Source organism: Gadus chalcogrammus, chromosome 15, assembly GCF_026213295.1.
Source record: "Gadus chalcogrammus isolate NIFS_2021 chromosome 15, NIFS_Gcha_1.0, whole genome shotgun sequence".
In the NCBI taxonomy this organism is placed as follows: Eukaryota; Metazoa; Chordata; class Actinopteri; order Gadiformes; family Gadidae; genus Gadus; species Gadus chalcogrammus.
In genome coordinates, this window is record NC_079426.1 from 4,394,818 (window position 1) to 4,414,349 (window position 19,532).

Sequence of the window (19,532 nt, forward strand, 5' to 3'; positions counted from 1 at the left end):
AGACGGCGACACGCCGCCATATTTGAGAGGGCAAGACTGGCCTATAAACGAATACAAAGAAACAGGAGCAATATTTTGTTCTTAATTTTGAAAAAATATAATGCTCCCATTTCTCTACCAATTTCTCTTAGTCGTTTTTATGTATCCATGTTAAATCATATTGTACAAATATTATTTTCATATTGTTTCGTTTTTTTAACTAACGTATATCATAAACCCTTGAATATAAACTACACATTTAAATTGGTTGAGAAATGTGAAAGTTTTAGTGCTTTTTTTATCGAGAAAAACCGAAACTCCCGCTTTCTGGCCTCGTTTGCATGCCAATTTTTGTCGCTCCAATATGGCTGCGACGTTTACGTAAGATCCAACGGCCGATGGGGCGGCTTTGTCGACATGTCTATGGTAGAACCACTCGGGAGCGCTCCTAGGGGATATTCGTCTAGTTTCTCTACAGCTGTTTTTTTACGTCACGTACGTGGCCACGCCCCGATTCGGGACGTCGTCGGCACGTCGTAGGAGGCTCTGGAGCTAAGTTGTTAAACCGGCTGCCAGTTGCTTGAACGAACCGTACCCTCTTCTTTCTTTAAGACGATTCCATTTACGTAACTTTCTTCAAGTTTTTTATTCGTTCTCCTTGATGAAAAGGTGGTCGTGGGGCGCATTAGTGTCGGTTTCGACCAAGGAAAGACAGTGCGGTTGAATTACACCAAGAATTGGCTAACACTAGCTAGCCTCCACCTGTTATTCACAGCAGGATAGTTATTGTCGACTGCTAACTCAGCCCGGGTTGCGGGCTGATATTCCGCCTTTGTATACCGAGGAATACTACGGTAAGTTGCTTTATATCTACCCATGGTTCTACTGTGATGTGGTTTGGCTGTGCTATGCCCCGGTCCCTATTCACTGGTGGTAACCCCTGAGTTACTTGTAATAAATCACGTATGGCGAGGATATAATTTACATAGCTTAATGTGAAAGTCACTGACTTTGAGGGAAATCCCTTCTTGGGTGGCCACATTGTGAAGGAGTAGGGTAAAAGTTGGGTGTCCTATTCATTTTCTCATTAAGTTGCATCTGGGGCGTTAGGGCTTTCCAATCGCGGACACAAGGCTTCGTGTCATTATTCAAAACACACCCGATATAAACGCCCTGCTGCGATGTGTGTCCCTCCGCTGTCCTCATCCCCCCTCTCTGCCTTACTCTGGTGTTCAGTGGAGTATTCTTAAGACGTATAGATCAAGCTAATCTTGGTTTATCAATCCAAATCGAGCCAATCGCTGACAGCCTCTCGTAGTTTGCAAATCCTCTCCATGGCAGATTAAGAGTGCTTAAAGATGACCATGAAGCTGCCACAGCATTAGCAATGATTTGAAATTGGTTCTGTACATATCTGATGGCACAAGTATACTTAAAACAGGCATCATCGTACGTTTTAGTTTTGTATTCATCAGCCTCGCCTTGGTTGGATCACGCTGTTAAAATATTGATGAACGCTTTCCCAACAGGTCCTTTCTTTGACGTAGGCCCACTTGTGCTCAGCCCCATGCAGCCCTCGGTGCCATGGATAGTATTACTGATTCATAATTAATTAACAACGTAATTGTCATCCTCGTTTAAGATTAGATTTAGGTTCAAGTCAACTATTCACTATTCAGACTGTCGTTCAGAATGGATATTTGACCATCAAGTTATGTCACACAACGTTGAGTTGGATATTGTATGAATGGATTGGTATTTTCATTTTTAAATCTTCAGTTCAGCATCAGAAGGGCAGCAATATATTGTGTGGCAGGATTACATCAGTCATTTAGCCTACCTCCTGTTTAATTCGTTTTTCTTAATTTATTTAACCTTTAACTGTTTTTATATGATCTGCTTTTTTATAATTGTACTTATTTACATCACAGGATTATATCACGCCTACGCAGATGACGCGGACATCACACTCATTGTGATAGTCCCGTGGAGCTATGCCGTGTCAATGATTTACCAACCAATGCACGCAGCGTCAATATTTGCAATACTTGATTATAAGTCAAGCTGTTGGTTTACCTAGCTTATCTGAAAGAAATTATTAACATTACCATGCATTTAACAATCTCTGCATTCAGGATTTAACCTAATTATAACTCTTAAAATAGTGTTACATGTTTTTTTAACCATTTATTTGAATAAAAGCATCAACACGTTATGTGCCTATCTTAGGTTAGTTTCTGTTTTGCATTTACACCCTGTGATAAATCTGATCAAAATGGTGTTGCTTATAGTCTATGTCCCTCAGTCAATACCTAAATTTCCCTTATTGTGTTTGTATTTTGAGAACTGCGTTGGACTGATTGCACTATAGCAACAGGTAAAACGGTGCATACCGTTTGCATTCTGCTGAGTCATAATGTAGGCATGCAATGCATAAATCCTACAATCATGTTACAATTCAGCATTGCATATCTACATGATTATAAATGTAAGTCTGTGACAAAAGCACCATGACTTCCAATCTCTTTAAAGGTAGAGTGTCCTGTCAGTAAGGAGTACAATGGTCATTATATATCAATACAGAAGAACCCATCCATATATTATTAAAGATGGGAAACGCTTGTTGAGCAACAGAACGGCTGCCAGAGACATTTGGTGTGAGCTGTGAATCCCCTGAAATGAATTCTAGGTGCTGTAGAGATGCCCTGAATACTTTCATACAGTGAAGTGGTCTATGAGTGTGACTCCTTTAGCTCACTGACCTTTTAAATTAACTGCTGTGTGGTCGTGTGTAACATGGTTATCGAATCGATGCCGGGAAATGACTAAATCTGCATTTATCAGTAGTATTGCTGAATGGGTGAATTATGCCAAGACGTCTAAAGCTGTTTTTTCGGTGCCTCCCACGATATCACTTAACAGTTGCAAATAACTTATGTTTGTGATATATATTCCTGATATTTGTGGTGATATCGTTGTGATTTACAGTTGTAATCTGTATAGTGAGCAAGTTAAGACCCATTTGAAGTCTGTGGCCTCTGGCCTCTATCAGCCTATTGTTCTTCCCCTGCAGCCTCCTTCCCAAGTGATGTCACAGCATTCCAAGGGGAGGATAAATGAGTTAGTGTTGGGGCAGATGAGCGGTATTGTGAATGCAATGGATTGTGGGCCGAAGGCAACAAATATAGAAGTAAGCTTGTGCAAATGTAGTTGGCGGCTCTCGCGGGCCGCCTACTTGTCTTCCATCAGTGGCCACAGCTGCCGTTAAATTTCATCTATAGTAGAGATTGCCGTCGTCGGGCTCACAGGGGGATGAACCAGAGGTTTTTATTCAGGTAGGCGAAATATGGGATCTTATTTGATACTTTATTTCTTCCGCGATTCTACCCTACAACACGCTTGTGGCGTCAAAACTCAAGTGTGTGTATGTGTGTGTGAGTGTGTGATGAATGAAGGGCTTCGTAATGGATCAAACATAGTGTAGATTGTTTTTTTGGTACAGTGAAAGACAGTACTGGTTATATGTCAATAACTCACTGTTGTGCTGTGAGTGAGGTTACTCTCGTTTACTTTTATGACCCTATCACTAAAGCTTAAATATCTTGGTTCTTTAAAATAGGGGGGGGGTCTCTGACTGAGATATCAAACCTTGCACATTATTCTTGAAGTGTTAATGCACCCCTTTCAGTGGACAAACAGATGTCAACATCAGGGCATTCCAGGTCATTGTCTTTGGTTGGCCTTGATTTTTTGTCGTATTAGCTCGGATGCGTCTACAAACCTCGCTGTATCTGGTGGCTCCCAGTGTCATGTGGCCGAATCGATTAATCCGTACGACAAAGTGTTGAACCGTTCCTTCCCCCCTTTTCCAGACTTCCAAAATGCTACAGTGAGTGATGCGTCACGCGTTGCTATTAGCGATGGGCATCTGGGGAGCCCAGGCGTGTACGGGCCCAGGTACCTGTCCCACGGTACCTCCAAACATCACCTCCAAGGATTACTGTTACTCTGCCCGCATCCGGAGCACGGTGCTCCAGGGCCTTCCCTTCGGGGGGGTTCCCACCGTCCTGGCCCTGGACTTCATGTGTTTCCTGGTGAGTCGCTGGAATTTGATCTGCATGTCTTGGGGAAAAATGTGGGCCACTTCCCTCAGTGAGAGATCTATTCGGGGGTGGATGGGAACGGCTCTCGTCAACGCTAAGGGGTTGGACGTGGAAACAAATTTGATCTAATAAGAATAGCGTTTTAATTTATTGTGCGATTCTGAAACTTTCCTTTTGTGCTTTTTGTTGTCTTTGTTTTTCCCTTTTTGTCTTAGGTTTTCCATTTTCATAATCATTTGATATAATTTAAATACAACAATGTTGTTGTACACACTGCAGAGTACAGTGTGTACAACAATGTTGTACACACTGTACTCTGCTTTCACGACATAATTGACCACACATCCAGCTTACTGGAGTAGATCCTGAAATTAGCACCCCTATGAATCGAAACTCTATTTTGAATCCAATCGTGACCCCCAAGAATCATAACTGAAACGTGAGATACCGAAAGAGTCTCTACCCTGACTCACTAGGCTCCCGTGTTGTTATCTTAGCAACAGAGCACAGCCTGCAGTGAGAAATGGTCAAAACAATTCCATTGGAGACCATGACGGTCTGACATGGGGTGGACATACTGGAGAAACCATTTGTATTCCATTCCATCGATAACCTGACCCAGTACACATTCAATGTGTGTTCATCATCATTATGCAACCCATTGATTAGCCCAATCAATGGGTCGGCTAATTGGGTAACTTAGCCCTATGGCATTGCATTAACGTATACAGTATACTAGGACACTACACCGTAAAAACATGTCTTTGCAATGTGATTGTTTTTTTTCTAGTTGTAATTAAACATTGTACATTCCAAACATACCATTTGTTTACACCCATCAGTGCTCTTATAACGGCCCTCATTGCTTTGCTGAACTGTAAAAGAGTTCAATATTTACCAATGTACCGCAGTGTATGGTGATAACAAATGCCTGCCCTGTGTTTTCCAGGGTCTGTTGTTTGTGTTCTCGATCCTGCGTAAAGTAGCGTGGGACTATGGTCGTCTTGCACTGGTGACCGATGCTGACAGGTAATTCGGCACATTGCAGTCGGCAACGACACGTTCTAAAGAAGTTGTGCCATTTGGGCCATGAGCTTACGTATCATCGTTATGGAAGTTTGAATTAGATATACTGTCGTACCTCTTGAGCTCTTGTATTTATAAATATAATATAAAGACACTTTGTGAGGACTTTCCTGCCCTATACTGTATATACGCAGAATCTATTCTGGTGTAAAGTGATTTAAATGTAGGAAATATGTCACTTATAATGTGTCCATTTGCATTAAGCGCATATTTGGCTGTTTTTGAATACATTGAACTTTGCATGCCAACCATGGCATTAGAAAAACAACTCAATGTAATGATGTCAGTCTTTTGCTTAAAAACCTTTTGGGCATTCACTGATGTATGAGATTTTGCCTCGGCAAACGTCACTGTGTTTTAACTGCTCTTTGATTTGCAACTACAATCATACGCCTGCTGTTGTGTCTAAAGCAATATGTTAACCCCCCCTCCCCTCCCCTCAGACTCACGCTGTTATGTCATGGGGAATATGTTTTAACTTTCCACAAGCCATCGAAGCGACAAAAAATCCAACTGATGTCATTATCACTCCCCTCCATAACGCCTAATATCCGCCCAGCCTCTCGAGGACCCCAGTACTCGTGCTAATTTTTAACTACAACATAACCTAGCCATTTGGCCAGCTCTGATTGACGCCCTCCAAACTACAGATGTGTGATGCGTCCTTCTGACCGCTCATCGTTTTCGAATGCTTACACTGGCCGGAGGGGAGAGGGGAGAAGGGAGAGGGGAGAGGAGAGAGAGAGAGGAGAAGGGAGAGGGGGGAGAGAGAGAGAGAGAGACCAGCCGCTGCCTCAGTACTCTGTGACTTTTAACCCCAAGAACCAGATGACTCGGCCCTGCTTCGTGTCTCGGTCCCATGTTGCGGCACCGGTTTTCACAGCTGCCCGTGTGGGTGGAGGCTGAGACGGTTGCGTGCGGGGTGGTTGTGTCTTGCAACAGACCCGAAGCGTCGACGTGTCTTATGATACCCTCAAACTAAAAGAAAATGCTGACCCTGCTGTCTGTCTTTCCCTTTTTGTGTTCATCACGGTCTTTTCGTGTCACTAGCGTGTGCTTCCCACGCACATAGTTAAGCAACGCAAGACTATTTTAAAATAGGAAATATCCATAATGGGCCACAAAAAGTTGGACTCAGCAGATGCAGCACATTTTTCTGAGAAAATAACTTGGAGTCGAAAACAAGAAGAGAATTATTCAGAATGTGGTTAACCTCCGAGGATCGTGATAGATGAGGAGATGCAAATTATCGGGTGAAAACGTTGTATTGAAAGAGAGTCAATGTAAACAGAGGGAGATGTAAGTGGCAGATGTTTGTTGTTCTACGCTAGCTGATAAAGAATGAACCACTGACAGCTGTTTGCTTTTGAACTGCCCCTGGGTATCTGTGTCCAGCTGAGCAGGCACCTTATCTAACCCTGCAGGGGGGGAGAAAATCCAATAATAAATAGGCCTGGTTTTTGTGTACTTAAACGTTTTTTTAACACGGTGTCCTGTACTGCTTTAAACTATGGTCGGCGATTCGCACCGAACATGGGTTACGCTTAAGAATCCATCACAATTGTTTGTTAAAAGACGTATTTGGATCCAGTAACTCACCGTGGGCAGCCTGAGAAGGAGAACCATGCGTCCAGCCCCATCTCCCAGCTCTGTTTATTTGTACCGTCATCATTCTGACTTGCTTAATGTTTGTATATTTTGACCAGAATCATGGCTCAGAGGGACCAGCGATACAGCCGCCTAGATGACCATGAATAGTATGTTGTCCCCCCCCCCCCCACACCACCCCCATTTCTTGGCCTCGCTCCTTCTATCTGTTTCTTTCTCCCACTGGGCTGCTTACTCTCGCTCTTTTTTTTTCTTCTGGTGCCCTGGCCCTATGGATTGAAATCTTTCTCTCACAACAAACGATATGCTATCTCGCTCTCGGTTTTTATTTTCTTCTCCAGGCGTTGCCCAAAAAAAACGCCAGGCTCCTCTCCATTATGTTCCTCTTTGTCCGGGTTGTTCTCTTCTGCCTGGGGGTGCTTCCGTCTCTGTCATCGCCTCTAATAGTATCTCTGCAATGTCTGTCTGTTTTATTTGTGCGTGCGTGTGTGATAATCTGTGTGCTGACCTCTTTGCCCAGCGTGGACTTCCTCTGTGTGTGTACGGCGCATGAGCCACACAGCGAGATTTACAGGGAGAGGTAATTCTCACCTGACCTGTGTGTGTGTGTGTGTGTGTGTGTGTGTGTGTGTGTGTGTGTGTGTGTGTGTGTGTGTGTGTGTGTGTGTGTGTGTGTGTGTGTGTGCGTGTGCGCGCGCGTCTGTATGTGCGTGCGTGTCTGTATGTGCGTGCGTGCGTGTCTGTATGTTTCTATGTACATGTGTAGAAGGTGTGCACATGTCACAATAGTCTGGAGCTCCGCTAGCCACTGTGTGTGTCATTGTTCTGTCATGTTGTTATAAAGAAAACCTGTAGGACACCCTGTGGGCACATGTGCAAGTCATGTTTTCCAGTTGAATAGAAATTGGCGATGCCTGACTTGGCTTGTGTTGGTGGTGTTGGTGGTGGTGGTGGCGGGGATGCGTGTTCAAACAAAGTTCAATCAGAAGTGTGCGAGATGGAAAAGATTGACCCTGAAGTCAAACTCTGGATCGCTCACCCGCCTCCCTCTCTCATCAGCATGCCTGTTATTTATCATCTAAATGTCTCTCGTGTCTTTTCATTCCTAACACTTGTCTCACAGTCTTGTGTCTCTTCCTAACCTGTTTGAACTAGACTCTACTCCTGTGAGCCGTAGTTGCCTTCCTTCACGGTGTGAAATGGAACTGTAGGCGTTCCGGGCCATGCGGGGTATTGGAAGACTACATGAAATGGGAAGGAGGGCTGTAATGGTTACACATTCTTAGCTCTTTTCCACACGCACTAGCCACACTCGTATTATTAAGCTTTTCTACAAGGTAAACAAAAACTACTACAGCCGCAAGCCCACGTAATCCAAAAAGATCAACCGCATTCTTCCCGCTTCCTGTAGCAGTTACCTGGAAATGCGTCATCTTCAGGAAATACGAATTCCATTTCATGTAATCTTTTAAATTCCTTAATCTACTGTGGTTGCCTGGTCAACCAATCTCAATACTCTTGTCAACACAGTACCAACATGGTGGAACCACTACAGTTCATTTCAGGGCGGGCATGTGTTGTGCGTGTGTGTGTCAGTGGATGAACTTGCTCAATGTTATTCCTCTGTCCCGACAAGTTCATCCTCTTCACCCTGAGCCACAAACACAACTCTCCCTACCCCACCTTAATCCTCCATAATTGTTCCGAGGAGTCAGGTGAAAACACATGCCGCTTACACGATAGTGTGTTGTTATTTCTTCCTCCCGCCCCCCCCCCCCCGCCCCTCTCCTATGCTACAGCGTGGCTTCTGGCACGACGTCGGACACCTACGACCGCTACGACCGGCCGGCGTCCGTGTCCAGCTCCGTTGACCTCGACCACCGGGATACGGTGGGTGGACCCTGCGTTGGGCGGCTGAATCCGTGCAGGAACACATTGCTTGTTTACTTGATGTGAAGGACATTGCGGACGCCCCAGGCTCATACCTCTGCCCTCTCCTCCTTTTCTTCCTTCTCTGCTTTAGGGCTTTTGCTCCTGGCTTACGGCCATCTTCCGCATCAAGTGAGTCAAGCCGCGGTTTATGTGATGAGTAATTTGGACCCGACGTCGAACAGACGACGACGGGAATTCCACACCTTGTTGGTGGAAAAGTCTCTTATCAGTGGAAAGAGTTCAACCCTCCGCCAACTTTCTTATAGAGTGTAGTCGCACAATCTTAACCCACTGCCATTGCTCCAGCTTCCGGCTGTCCCACAAACTACAAGAGTTGATATTCTGCTCCATTGCGCGCTGCACTGTTTGGCTAGCAAGCTAACACAGCCATAGTTTCTTCCATCTCGGCGAGTGGAATGCTTTTATGCTCCTGTGCTGCCACTAGCTCTTGGCAGGAAATACGTTGACCATAAAGGGAAGATTACACCGTAACGGAATGAGTCACATCCACATCTGTGTAATTAATTGGGCTCCTGGCGTAATTAAATGTTTCCCCCAGTAGAGTTCCCCTTACATTTTGTAAAGCTGTGTCTGTGTGTGTGTGTGTCAGGCCTGGTCTGACGTTGGTTTTTTGCTCTGCTTAGGGACGACGAGATCCGGGAGAAGTGTGGGGAGGACGCGGTGCACTACCTCTCCTTCCAGCGCCACATCATAGGCCTGTTGGTGGTGGTGGGGGTGCTGTCCGTCGGCATCGTCTTACCGGTCAACTTCTCTGGAAACCTACTTGGTGCGTAAGCCGGTGGCGGAGACTGAAACCCAATTCTTTAAGTGCGTGTGTCTCCTCCCACCAAAGCCGTTCCTTAAACGTCTGTTGTCTTTTAACCTTCCTTGAGGTCTTCATTGGGATGTTTAATTCAAGCGCTTTCTAGGACATCGGTTTCCGACATATTAGCGTTGATCTGATTTGATAAATGCCATATTAGGTTCCATAGTTATTCAATTGTAACCCTCAATTATGGTCACGCCATAAAACCCAGTGGAATCATTTAATCTTTTCGTCTGCACTGTGTGAATCATACATTTGCATATGATCCAGTCTTTTTGGGGTTGTGGGCCTTTAAGTTAACTTCCATGTTTCACCCTATTTGAAAAAGGATATTCTGAGAGTAATGTTGCTTTAAAGTCACACATTGTTTTTATGTATACAGCCTTTACTATGCACAGTCTGAAATTTCAGGAATCCTGTCAATCTTCTCTGGCGTTTATGAAGCCTTGCCTAGCCTCATCTCTACACAGCTTTCAATCAGTCAATTTTAGAATGCAAGTTTCATCTCTGCATCCTCTGAATTTCATATTCTTATTTATTTTGGGGGATTCTGCAGAAAACAATGCCTACAGTTTCGGGCGCACCACTATCGTCAACCTGGACGCAGAGTGAGTAACACCAAATCTCAACGTCTTCACTTGGTATCAGTCCAGATTCCAAGCTGCCGAGGTATTTTCCGGTGTCTTGACTGCGATGATGACAAATCCCCTTGTGTTCTTCCACAGTAACACACTGTTGTGGCTGCACACAACCTTCGCCTTCCTCTACCTGTTACTCACGGTGTACAGCATGCGGCGACACACCTCCAAGATGCACTACAAAGAGGACGACCTGGTGGGTTTCCCTCACGTCTCCGTTCCTCTCAACATCCTCCTCCTTGCACTGCGTTCACATTGTACACGTCCGTCCGAGGGAGGGCGTGGCTGACGAATGGGGGGACGCGATCTGATTGGCCGACGGATCTGTCGGGACGTTTCTCAACTTTTGACGCAGGCAACGGAGCTGATGGAACGGATTCACCCACAATGCATTTCGAGAGCGACCCCGTGCAAAGTCAATGAGATCCATCGACGGACGTGTGCCGTGTGAACGCGCGCGGCGTCACCGAGGCGGGTCCACCGCGGGCGGAGTTGTGTCGTCTGATTGGTAACCACTCTCCTCTCCCCCCGTCTCCCTTTAGGTGAAACGCACTTTATTCGTCAACGGGATCTCCAAGTACGCCGAGGAGAAGCACATAAAGCAGCACTTTGAGTAAGCGTGGCCTCAACGTGCTTACCACTGTTGTTTCCGTGTGTCCTTCTTCAGTGGACCGACTCAACGGGCGTCTTGTTAAAGAATGTACAGAAGTGGTTGTGGAGAGGGGAATGCATACGGCCCTCGGAGAGCCACGTTGCTTCATGCGTAAGGCAGTTGTCTCCAATGAACCCTGTGGCATGGGCCCGGACAATGGCGGGCCTATTGGTGTAATTGTGGCTGATGGAAGCCAAATGAGCAGGGTTACGCGAGTCATGTGTCAGGCCGCGCTACGACAGGGGGAGGGGCTAACAGCATCGTCACCTGTCCTGTCAAATTGTATTATACCGATTCCCGTCCTACTGTCCTTATTACGATCCACTGGAAATAAGTCGGGACGGCCATTGAGCAATTCAGTCCCAAGACAAATCAGATCAGGCTTTCTTGTTTGGGGGGGGGGTGGGGGTTTGGCCTTGAACATGATAAAAGTGGTTAAGTTTGTTTGAGGGGCTTATGTTATTTGTAAGCTCAATTTAATTAGCTGTTGCTGGAACAGGACGCCGTTCCATTGAGGCCTGTTCTAAACCATTACCCTCTCTCCATGTGGCCCAAACCCTTCCCTACAGGCAGGCGTATGAAAACTGCATCGTTCTGGAAGCCCGCATCTGTTACAACGTGGCCATGTTGATGTCCCTCAACTCGGAAAGGTGTGTGTGTGTGTGTGTGTGTGTGTGTGTGTGTGTGTGTGTGTGTGTGTGTGTGTGTCACTGACCTTGACGTTGAAGTAGCTGTTTCAGTGTGTCTGTTTGTGGTCGGTCCACAGGAAGAAGGCCGACAGGAGCAAGAAGTTCTTCACGGACCTGCAGAACAAGGAGCACATCCCCACCATGATCAACCCCAAGCCCTGTGGGCACCTGTGCTGCTGCATCATGAAAGGCTGCGAGCGGGTGGGTGCCATAGCACCAGCACTCAGGACACCAGCACCACTGGTGCCTCACTGTGCTGCTACCTACAAGCCTGTTTTTAGGATCCGCTGTGCACTGATTACGCATTGGTCGATATTCATTTGACTTATTTTACTGAGAAGAAAGATCTACTTTAAGGGAAAGAGACTGAGATGGCCCTCTGGCGAAGGCTCAGGGTAAAGGTTTGTGTTCCCCCCCCCCCCTGCAGGAAGAGGCGGTGAGCTACTACACTAACCTGGAGGCCAAGCTCAGGGAGGAGTACAGGCGGGAGCGCGACAAGGTCAACAGCAAACCCCTGGGGATGGCCTTCGTCACCTTCCAGAACGAGGCCATGACCGCTGTGTAAGTGTGTGTGAGTGAGACATTTCTACCGCCCCCCTCCCAAACTGCCTCGACCCGCCATAAGCTAGAACTGCTACAGCTGGACTTTTTTTCTTCTTCTTGTTTATTCAGAATCCTGAAGGACTTCAACGCCTGCCAGTGTCAGGGGTGCCAGTGCCGCCAGGAGCCCAAGTCGTCCACCTTCAGCGGCTCGTTGCACACCAACAACTGGACCGTCAACTACGCCCCCGACCCCCAGAACGTCCTCTGGTGAGAGCGCCCTCGCGTTTAGCGTGATGCTTCACGAGCACGGAGACACACCTACAGTGTGTGTCTTCGCCATCATGGGGCCACACCTTAAGTTTTAGCCTTCAATGCTAAGGAATTGAAACTGTTTGCTATACACTTAACTAGAATTTTATCCCAGACGGGAAATTCTGTTGACACTGCAGAAAGTATACGATGTAAACCCCAGGACTAATGCAGTCTCTAATAAGAAACCACTTTTGAGAGTGTTTGGTGTCTGTTGGGGGCCGGCCAGGTCCATAGTGTCTCTGGGGTCCACCTAACTCCTCCTCATGACCTCCTGTCCCCCAGGGAGCATCTGTCAGTGGGCGGGGTCACCTGGTGGGTGCGCTGCTTCATCATCAACTGCGTCCTCTTCATCCTCCTCTTCTTCCTCACCACGCCGGCCATCATCATCTCCACCATGGACAAGTTCAACGTCACCAAGCCCGTCGAGTACCTCAACGTGAGCGGGCCACCTTGGTTCCCCTCTTCCTCCCTCCGCTAGTGCACTCACACTGGGGAGGGTGGTCCCACGTGTCCGTCCGTCGTGTTTAAGGGTGTCTGTGCTTCTCCGCCCGTTTCCAGAATCCAATCGTCACCCAGTTCTTCCCCACCCTCCTGCTGTGGTCCTTCTCCGCCCTGCTGCCCACCATCGTGTACTACTCGGCCTTCCTGGAGGCCCATTGGACCCGGTACTTCCCCCGTTTCAGTCTCCATATGTACCGACTTCCTTCCTGATTCCAATGTGCGTTTCCCTTAACATGTGTTCCTATGCGTTGTCTGTGGACCCCAACCCCCCCCCCCCCCCCCCCCCCCAGGTCCGGGGAGAATCGGACCACCATGCACAAGTGTTACACCTTCCTGATCTTCATGGTCCTGCTGCTGCCCTCTCTTGGACTCAGCAGGTACTCCATATATGGGCCTACAGGTTGAAACTCGAACTTTTCAAAATAAAAGCCTGATTGTTTCCGTTGGCTTGGTCGATGAGTCTGTCATTTTTATAAAGTGCTTGAGATGATTATAATCATCCCAGTATAGGTGATGCAATGTTGTTCCTTCCCTGCAGCCTGGATGTGTTCTTCCGCTGGCTGTTCGACAAGAGTTTCTTGGCCCAAGCGACTGTGAGATTCGAGTAAGTACAGAAGGCTCCAGAGTCCGGAAGGCAATTGAGAAATTAGTTTTCTTCCGGAGCTGTTGTCGGCTCAGGGCGCCGGGGGGAAACGGGTTTGTTAGCTCTGTTAATCATTGGTTCAGCTGGTTATTTCCACTTATGGTGATGGCTGACAGGTGGCCATATGTGTACATTCCTCAGGAATTAGCTTGTGACTCTGTGCCGGCTCCCGCTGAGTCAGTTGAGGGGCAACCTTGTTTGCTTGGAGGCCTAATTGATACAGCCCTTATCATGTTCACGGTGCAAAGGGGCCACTGTTTGCTGCGGTGCCCATTTGATTGAGAGTTAACGTTTATGGCCTGATCAGCGGTTGTAAACCGTGCGGTTAAAAACCATTAGGCCCTTGTTTTATCAACACCTCTTCACCTTGAGGAATTAAAACAAACCGCCTATATGAAACCTTGAGCGTGTGAGTGGACCTTTCGCCTTGGACCGACTGTGTCTGTCTGTCCGTCTGTCGCGTTCTCCCCAGGTGCGTGTTCCTCCCCGACAACGGGGCCTTCTTCGTGAACTACGTCATCGCCTCGGCGTTCATCGGAAACGCCATGGACCTGCTCCGGATCCCTGGCCTGCTCCTGTACATGATCCGTCTGTGTCTGGCGCGCTCCGTCGCCGAGCGCAGGAACGTCAAGAGGGTAAGGCAACATGACCGCGTCTGTTTGTCATGTGGCTTACGTCAGGAACTGGAGGGGGAAAAAAAGCCTCCAATCAAAGATGAAACTGAGTTATCTGATTTCAGACGTCAGCACAACCTTCAGAGACTTTATATACAGTACTACAATAAAGGCTTTCACTCAGATCAACAGAGTAATTGGAGACAGCGTAATGTGCTTATTAGGGCCTGGATGTTTACATAAATGAGTATCCAAACGATTCCCATCTGCGCTATCTACTCGGTGCCTCTTATGCAGGCGGGCTAGCTGCATTCGATATCAGTCAACAGTTCAGTCACTCCCAAGGAGTAGGTTGAGGCATCTACCAGATACTGTACAAGTTCAGATAATGGGTCACTGACTAGCTCATATATATGATATAGGAGCTGGTGTTGTGACTAAATACCTTCTTGGATCAATTTGAGTTCAAGGACACTGGAGGATGAGTTTGATTGGCCTCCTTCAGGATTCTGTGTAGATGTCCCTGCAGAATATAGCAGTCAACCATTCTCCCTGGCTAATATTACTATAATGTTTACCATAGAGGGGTGGTGTCATGAAGAAAGTTTTGTAATCATTTTACTATTAGCGTGACAGTTCACTATCGCCAAAGAATATCCGTTATCTCCAGTCACCAAGTTTTATGACTTAAATCACCAAGTTTTATGGCTTAAAAAAAAATAAACAAGGACCAACTCATGCTGACGCAGCAAATCTATTTGTGATCTGCTTTAAATGGGCCTGTGAAATACACGCCATTGGTGACTAACACTATTGGCCATTGGAAAGGAAAGGCTTTCGTTAGTAAGTGCCCCGCTTGTGTCCACAGCACCAGGCCTTTGAGTTCCAGTTCGGCGCGGCCTACGCCTGGATGATGTGCGTCTTCACGGTGGTCATGACCTACAGCATCACCTGCCCCATCATCGTCCCTTTCGGTCAGTTCCACAAACGGCCACCACCTCCGTCCGTACATGGTTTGGTACGGGGCGGGAGTAGCTCAGGAGGTAGAGCGGGTTGACCGGTAACCGCAAGGTTGCTGGTTTTGAGTGTCGAGGTGTCTCCGATTAGGACCCCTCACCCTAACTGCTCACGGGGAGCTGGCTGTCGCCTTGACTCTGCCGTCCGTGTGTGAATGTGTGCACGAATGGGTGAATGTCGGGCAATAACGTAAAGCGCTTTGGATAAAAGTGCTATATAAATGCAGTCCATTGACTTAAAAACGGTTTCTAGCCCAAGCGAGTGGCACACAGCGGTACTGTTTGAGTTAATGTTTGACTCGTGTCACCTTCCCCTACTCAGGGCTGATGTACATGCTGCTCAAGCACCTGGCGGACAGGTACAATATGTACTACGCCTACCTGCCCTCCAAGCTGGACAAGAAGATCCACTCTGGGGCCGTCAACCAGGTGGTGGCCGCCCCCATCCTCTGTCTGTTCTGGCTGCTCTTCTTCTCCACTGTGCGCACAGGTGAGGGCTCCCCCTGCAGGCTGCTGGTGTCCTCGCGTGCTTCAAGGAAAGGGGAGGGAAGAAATGAACAGGGTTTGGTCTGCGTTTCAAACACTTATTGCCTCTTTTCTTCTTCTCCCCTCCGTTCAGGATTCACCGCGGCGACGTCCATGTTCACGTTTGTGGTCCTGATCATCACAATCATCATCTGCCTCTCTCACGTCTGCTTCGGACACTTTAAGTACCTCAGTGCTCACAACTACAAAGTAAGGTTCTCTTTTAAGGATCAACTCGTTCCACAGCATTGAGAAAGCGCTCTCCTCATGCCGGCTGTGTTGTCTGTCCCCAGATTGATGCCGTTGATGGGGACCGGGTGGAGAACGGGATCCCCGCGAGGGCCGCGGCCACCAGCAAACAAACGGTAATTGATATTTCTATTCAAGTGCATATGTATTAGTAACTGCTGCTAAATTCAAGGTAACGATGAACGCCTGTGTGTAGTACCACCGTGGCGGCGTGACTGACTGGTTCTCTCCCCGCTCCCCCCCCCCCCCCCCCCCCTCCTCCAGCAGACGTACATCGCCCAGGTACTGCAGGAACCCAACGGGGAGGAGGTGAACTCAGCCAGCGAGGACGACGGCCAGGGCTCCTCGCAGGACGAGGAGATCCTCAACGTGACCAACGGCCTCCACGAGGAGTTCCAGTCCGGGGAAGACAGCCTGATCGAGAACGAAGTGAGGCACTGAGGCCGTGGGCGTGAGAGGGACACACAAAAGAGACTGATGGCGTGCACTGATGACGGCGTGCACTGAAGACGTGGATTCTAGGCGAGGACCGGAACCCGGACCGGTTTTTCCCCCCCCGCCGCCGCCAGGGGCATCTCGTCCTCCACCAGAGGAACTCGACACTAACGTAGGCAATACTTTCTCTAAAGAATTACTAAGAACTGAGGGGAACTGTGGCTCAATAGGAGGAAGACTCGCTTTGAATCGCGCAAGACTCGCCTCATCCAGACATCCATCCGCTTAACCACGGAGGGGAATACGCTTTTACCGAAAGGACCGCTACGACCCTCTCTCCTTGACAAGGATTAACAACCCACCCTCATGCAGCAAGAAAACACTGATGCATCAATGGATTTGTAATTTTTTGTTTTTGTTTATTCTTAATATTTTTTTCCGAGCGTTATTGCACTTGAAAAGAGTAGGAGGGGCCTCCGAGCTGACGCCTCGCTCCACCCCGGAGCCCTGGCACGGTTGTCCCCTCGTCTCTGAGTATTAGTTTGTTATTGTAGGCATGCCTTCCAAGTTGTGCGGACAGGGGGACTTCCCCATAATCCATTGCCCGCGTCCCCTAGTGTCTGCACTAGATACTGCAGCTGCATAAGCAGCTTATGAGAGGGAGAACAAGAGGGAGAGAAAAATGCCGGCATACAGTTCTTCTCCTGATCATGGTGGGTTAGATGACCTCCCCTTGCTCCTTAAAATGAATAAACCCTTGACTAACACTCTTTTTGCTTTGGAAAGTAACAAGAAGCTACACAGTTCTGGAAGGCCTTTCTCAAAGTAATTTTCATTTCTCTAGGCGCGGTAATTTAAACGCTAACAGGAAATCATGATCCACCCTTTATGACTGGACGGTTATGGCTTCCATCTCAGCACACTTATGCCTTGACACTGGTTCACTTCCTAGTTTGTTTTTTGCCCTCTGGGCCTTCGCTGAGACCTCTGCTGCTCTGGACTGGGTGTCCTGTAGTGGGGAAAGTCATTACAGTGCCCTTAATGGGCTCAGCCAGGAGGATAAGCCCCTAGTACCTACCACACTGGTCTCTTATCTGGTCCATTGGACGCAGCAATCGGCCTGCTAAAATCTTGCGGCTGTTTGTGGTTTTCTTTTTTTATGTTGCCCGTCCCTCAAACCATTTTGTCTAGACGTTTACATCTCATGTTTCTAAGGTTCTCATGGCCTGTCGGGGTCTTTTTTGTGAATAAGCTGACAAGAGTGACTGAAAGGTCACTGCTAGGGCCTCTACCAGCGTTGAGGATTATAGTTTGTTATTGTGTCCTGCGGATGGGTTTAATAATGTGATGCCCTGCGTCCTGTCTAATGTGTCTCAGTGTTTAAGAATGAAGGTGATCATGAGTTTGAGCCGGGTGTCGCATTGTTTTCAATTTGGGGTGTTTGATATATAATCTATGATGAATCTCAATCTTAGGCCAATGGATCGTAGGCTAGGGTTTCTCCTTATTCCACCGATGGAAAGACCTCCTTTATTCAATCTTTGCCCTTTCCATTGTAAGTTAAACGGCCAACGTCTCCTCTCTGTTGGTCGATGGTGTACACTGTACTCAAGCGAGCTTTGCCCAAGGATGCATTCCAAAGGCCAGAACTTAAAAACCCTTTGTGGTAGAATACTGTCGTTTGAATGCTTTCCACAGCAGGTATGCTGTGTGAGACTGGTGTGTGTATTAACCTTTTGTCCTTTTGGCAGTGCCTCTGTCCTAAAAACGTTGGCTAATGCAGAGGCCCAAACAAATATATGTAAATCTCTACACTAGGCCACTAGTCCTTCCTAAGTGCAATGTAGTGCCAGCACAAAGATGAACCAACTCAGGATTTCTCAAGCTTCCTATACAGTTCATGTCACTATTTTTAAACCGATGCGAGTATTCCCATTATATGCGGATGGGATTGTTTTTGAATGAAGGCACATTGTTGCAGACGGCACCTGATAAGACAACCGCGCGCCACTACGGACCACTTGTTATGAGACGCTAATGTGATGAAGAATGAATAAGCTGCTCAGAGATCTGTTATGGGGAGAAAAAAAAACGTGCGTTTTGTGTTTTTACTTTTTCACTCTTATGATTGACAGAAGGACGTATCTCTGTGGGTGTGATGAAGTCGGAACGGTTGTCATTTCTCTATGGGAATATTTCCCGCCCCCTCCTTTACTTTCTTTAACTGGGTTTGTTCTGGTTCTATCTAGATGGTTTGTTTTCACACCACCGTACCTGGTGCTCTTCTGGTCATGAAAAGGTGATTTATGTTTTTCTTTTCTTTGTTTAGTTTTTTTTTTTTTTTTTTTTATTCTAGAAATCACTAAATGTCTAACAGATGATGGTCCTGCCAGGGGTGGTAGTAGAAGTACTACTGCAGCTTAACGCATTGATCATCCCTCACCTCTGTCCTTTCATCACGATTAACACTGAATGTAGTTTCCTCTCGCCCCCTCCCAGCTTGCGATTTTATTGATTAGTGACTTCAAAGTAAAAGGTGATGTATGTCACCAAAATGAAGTTGTCATAATGTAACAACAATATGTAGTGGCTTTTGCCGTTGTAGTCACATGTTGTGACATCTTATTAGAAAAGAAAAGTCTTTACCATATTATGTCTGGCATACGATGGAATTATGTCCCAACTGTCCCAAGTCAAGATATTGTTTCATTCTTGTGTTAATGCTTTTTTTGTTGTTGTTGTTGAAGGATCTTTTTTTCAAGCTGACCTCCAATAAAAGTTATCATCTTATGTGTACAATAACTCAGCAGGGATAGTTAAAAAGCGCTTTGTGATTGTGTTTTGCTTTTGTCCTTTTTAAGGAGTCTTTATTGAATGATCCGATTAACTGTAGCTGATGTGTGGGTAGCTTCTTCCCGTTCTTCCCCCAAGGGCTGTGTACAAAAATAGCAATATTTATCTGTTCAATTGACCCACTTCTCTGTACAATAAACAATACTATGTCCGCTACATGCACCTCGTAAGCGTTTTCTTTTTTCTGTATTTCATGTGGCAAGGCAATCTACGCAGTTGGTAAAGCATGTAATTCTCTTGTTTAAACACTGGGTGTTGCTTGAGAGTGATGTTTGATCGGAGTAACAAGAGGGAACAGGAATGGGCAGGCTGTATTGTAGGAGCGTCA

The 19,532-nt window shown here is 46.9% G+C and overlaps 1 protein-coding gene across 4 annotated transcripts; it reads left to right on the forward strand.

The window, feature by feature from the left end:
- Positions 1-493: 493 nt before the first annotated feature.
- On the forward strand, positions 494-19,373 carry LOC130404539 (CSC1-like protein 2). 4 transcript variants are annotated; one of them, XM_056609331.1, is made up of 24 exons: positions 494-833; positions 3,852-4,073; positions 5,032-5,111; positions 6,875-6,925; positions 8,576-8,666; positions 8,800-8,837; positions 9,353-9,495; positions 10,091-10,142; positions 10,260-10,368; positions 10,715-10,785; positions 11,394-11,474; positions 11,591-11,714; positions 11,941-12,074; positions 12,186-12,323; positions 12,651-12,804; positions 12,927-13,033; positions 13,160-13,246; positions 13,408-13,473; positions 13,985-14,147; positions 14,995-15,100; positions 15,465-15,632; positions 15,762-15,877; positions 15,961-16,032; positions 16,181-19,373. In XM_056609331.1, exons 2-24 carry the CDS (start codon positions 3,876-3,878, stop codon positions 16,355-16,357), a joined length of 2,526 nt encoding a protein of 841 aa, XP_056465306.1. In that variant the 5' UTR covers positions 494-833; positions 3,852-3,875; the 3' UTR covers positions 16,358-19,373. The 4 variants fall into 4 exon arrangements, with proteins under 4 accessions (XP_056465306.1, XP_056465307.1, XP_056465309.1 ...); XM_056609332.1 differs by lacking the exon at positions 6,875-6,925 and having other exon boundaries at positions 16,181-19,251; XM_056609333.1 differs by lacking the exons at positions 494-833; positions 3,852-4,073; positions 8,800-8,837 and having other exon boundaries at positions 5,033-5,111; positions 16,181-19,251.
- The last annotated feature ends 159 nt before the right edge of the window (positions 19,374-19,532 follow it).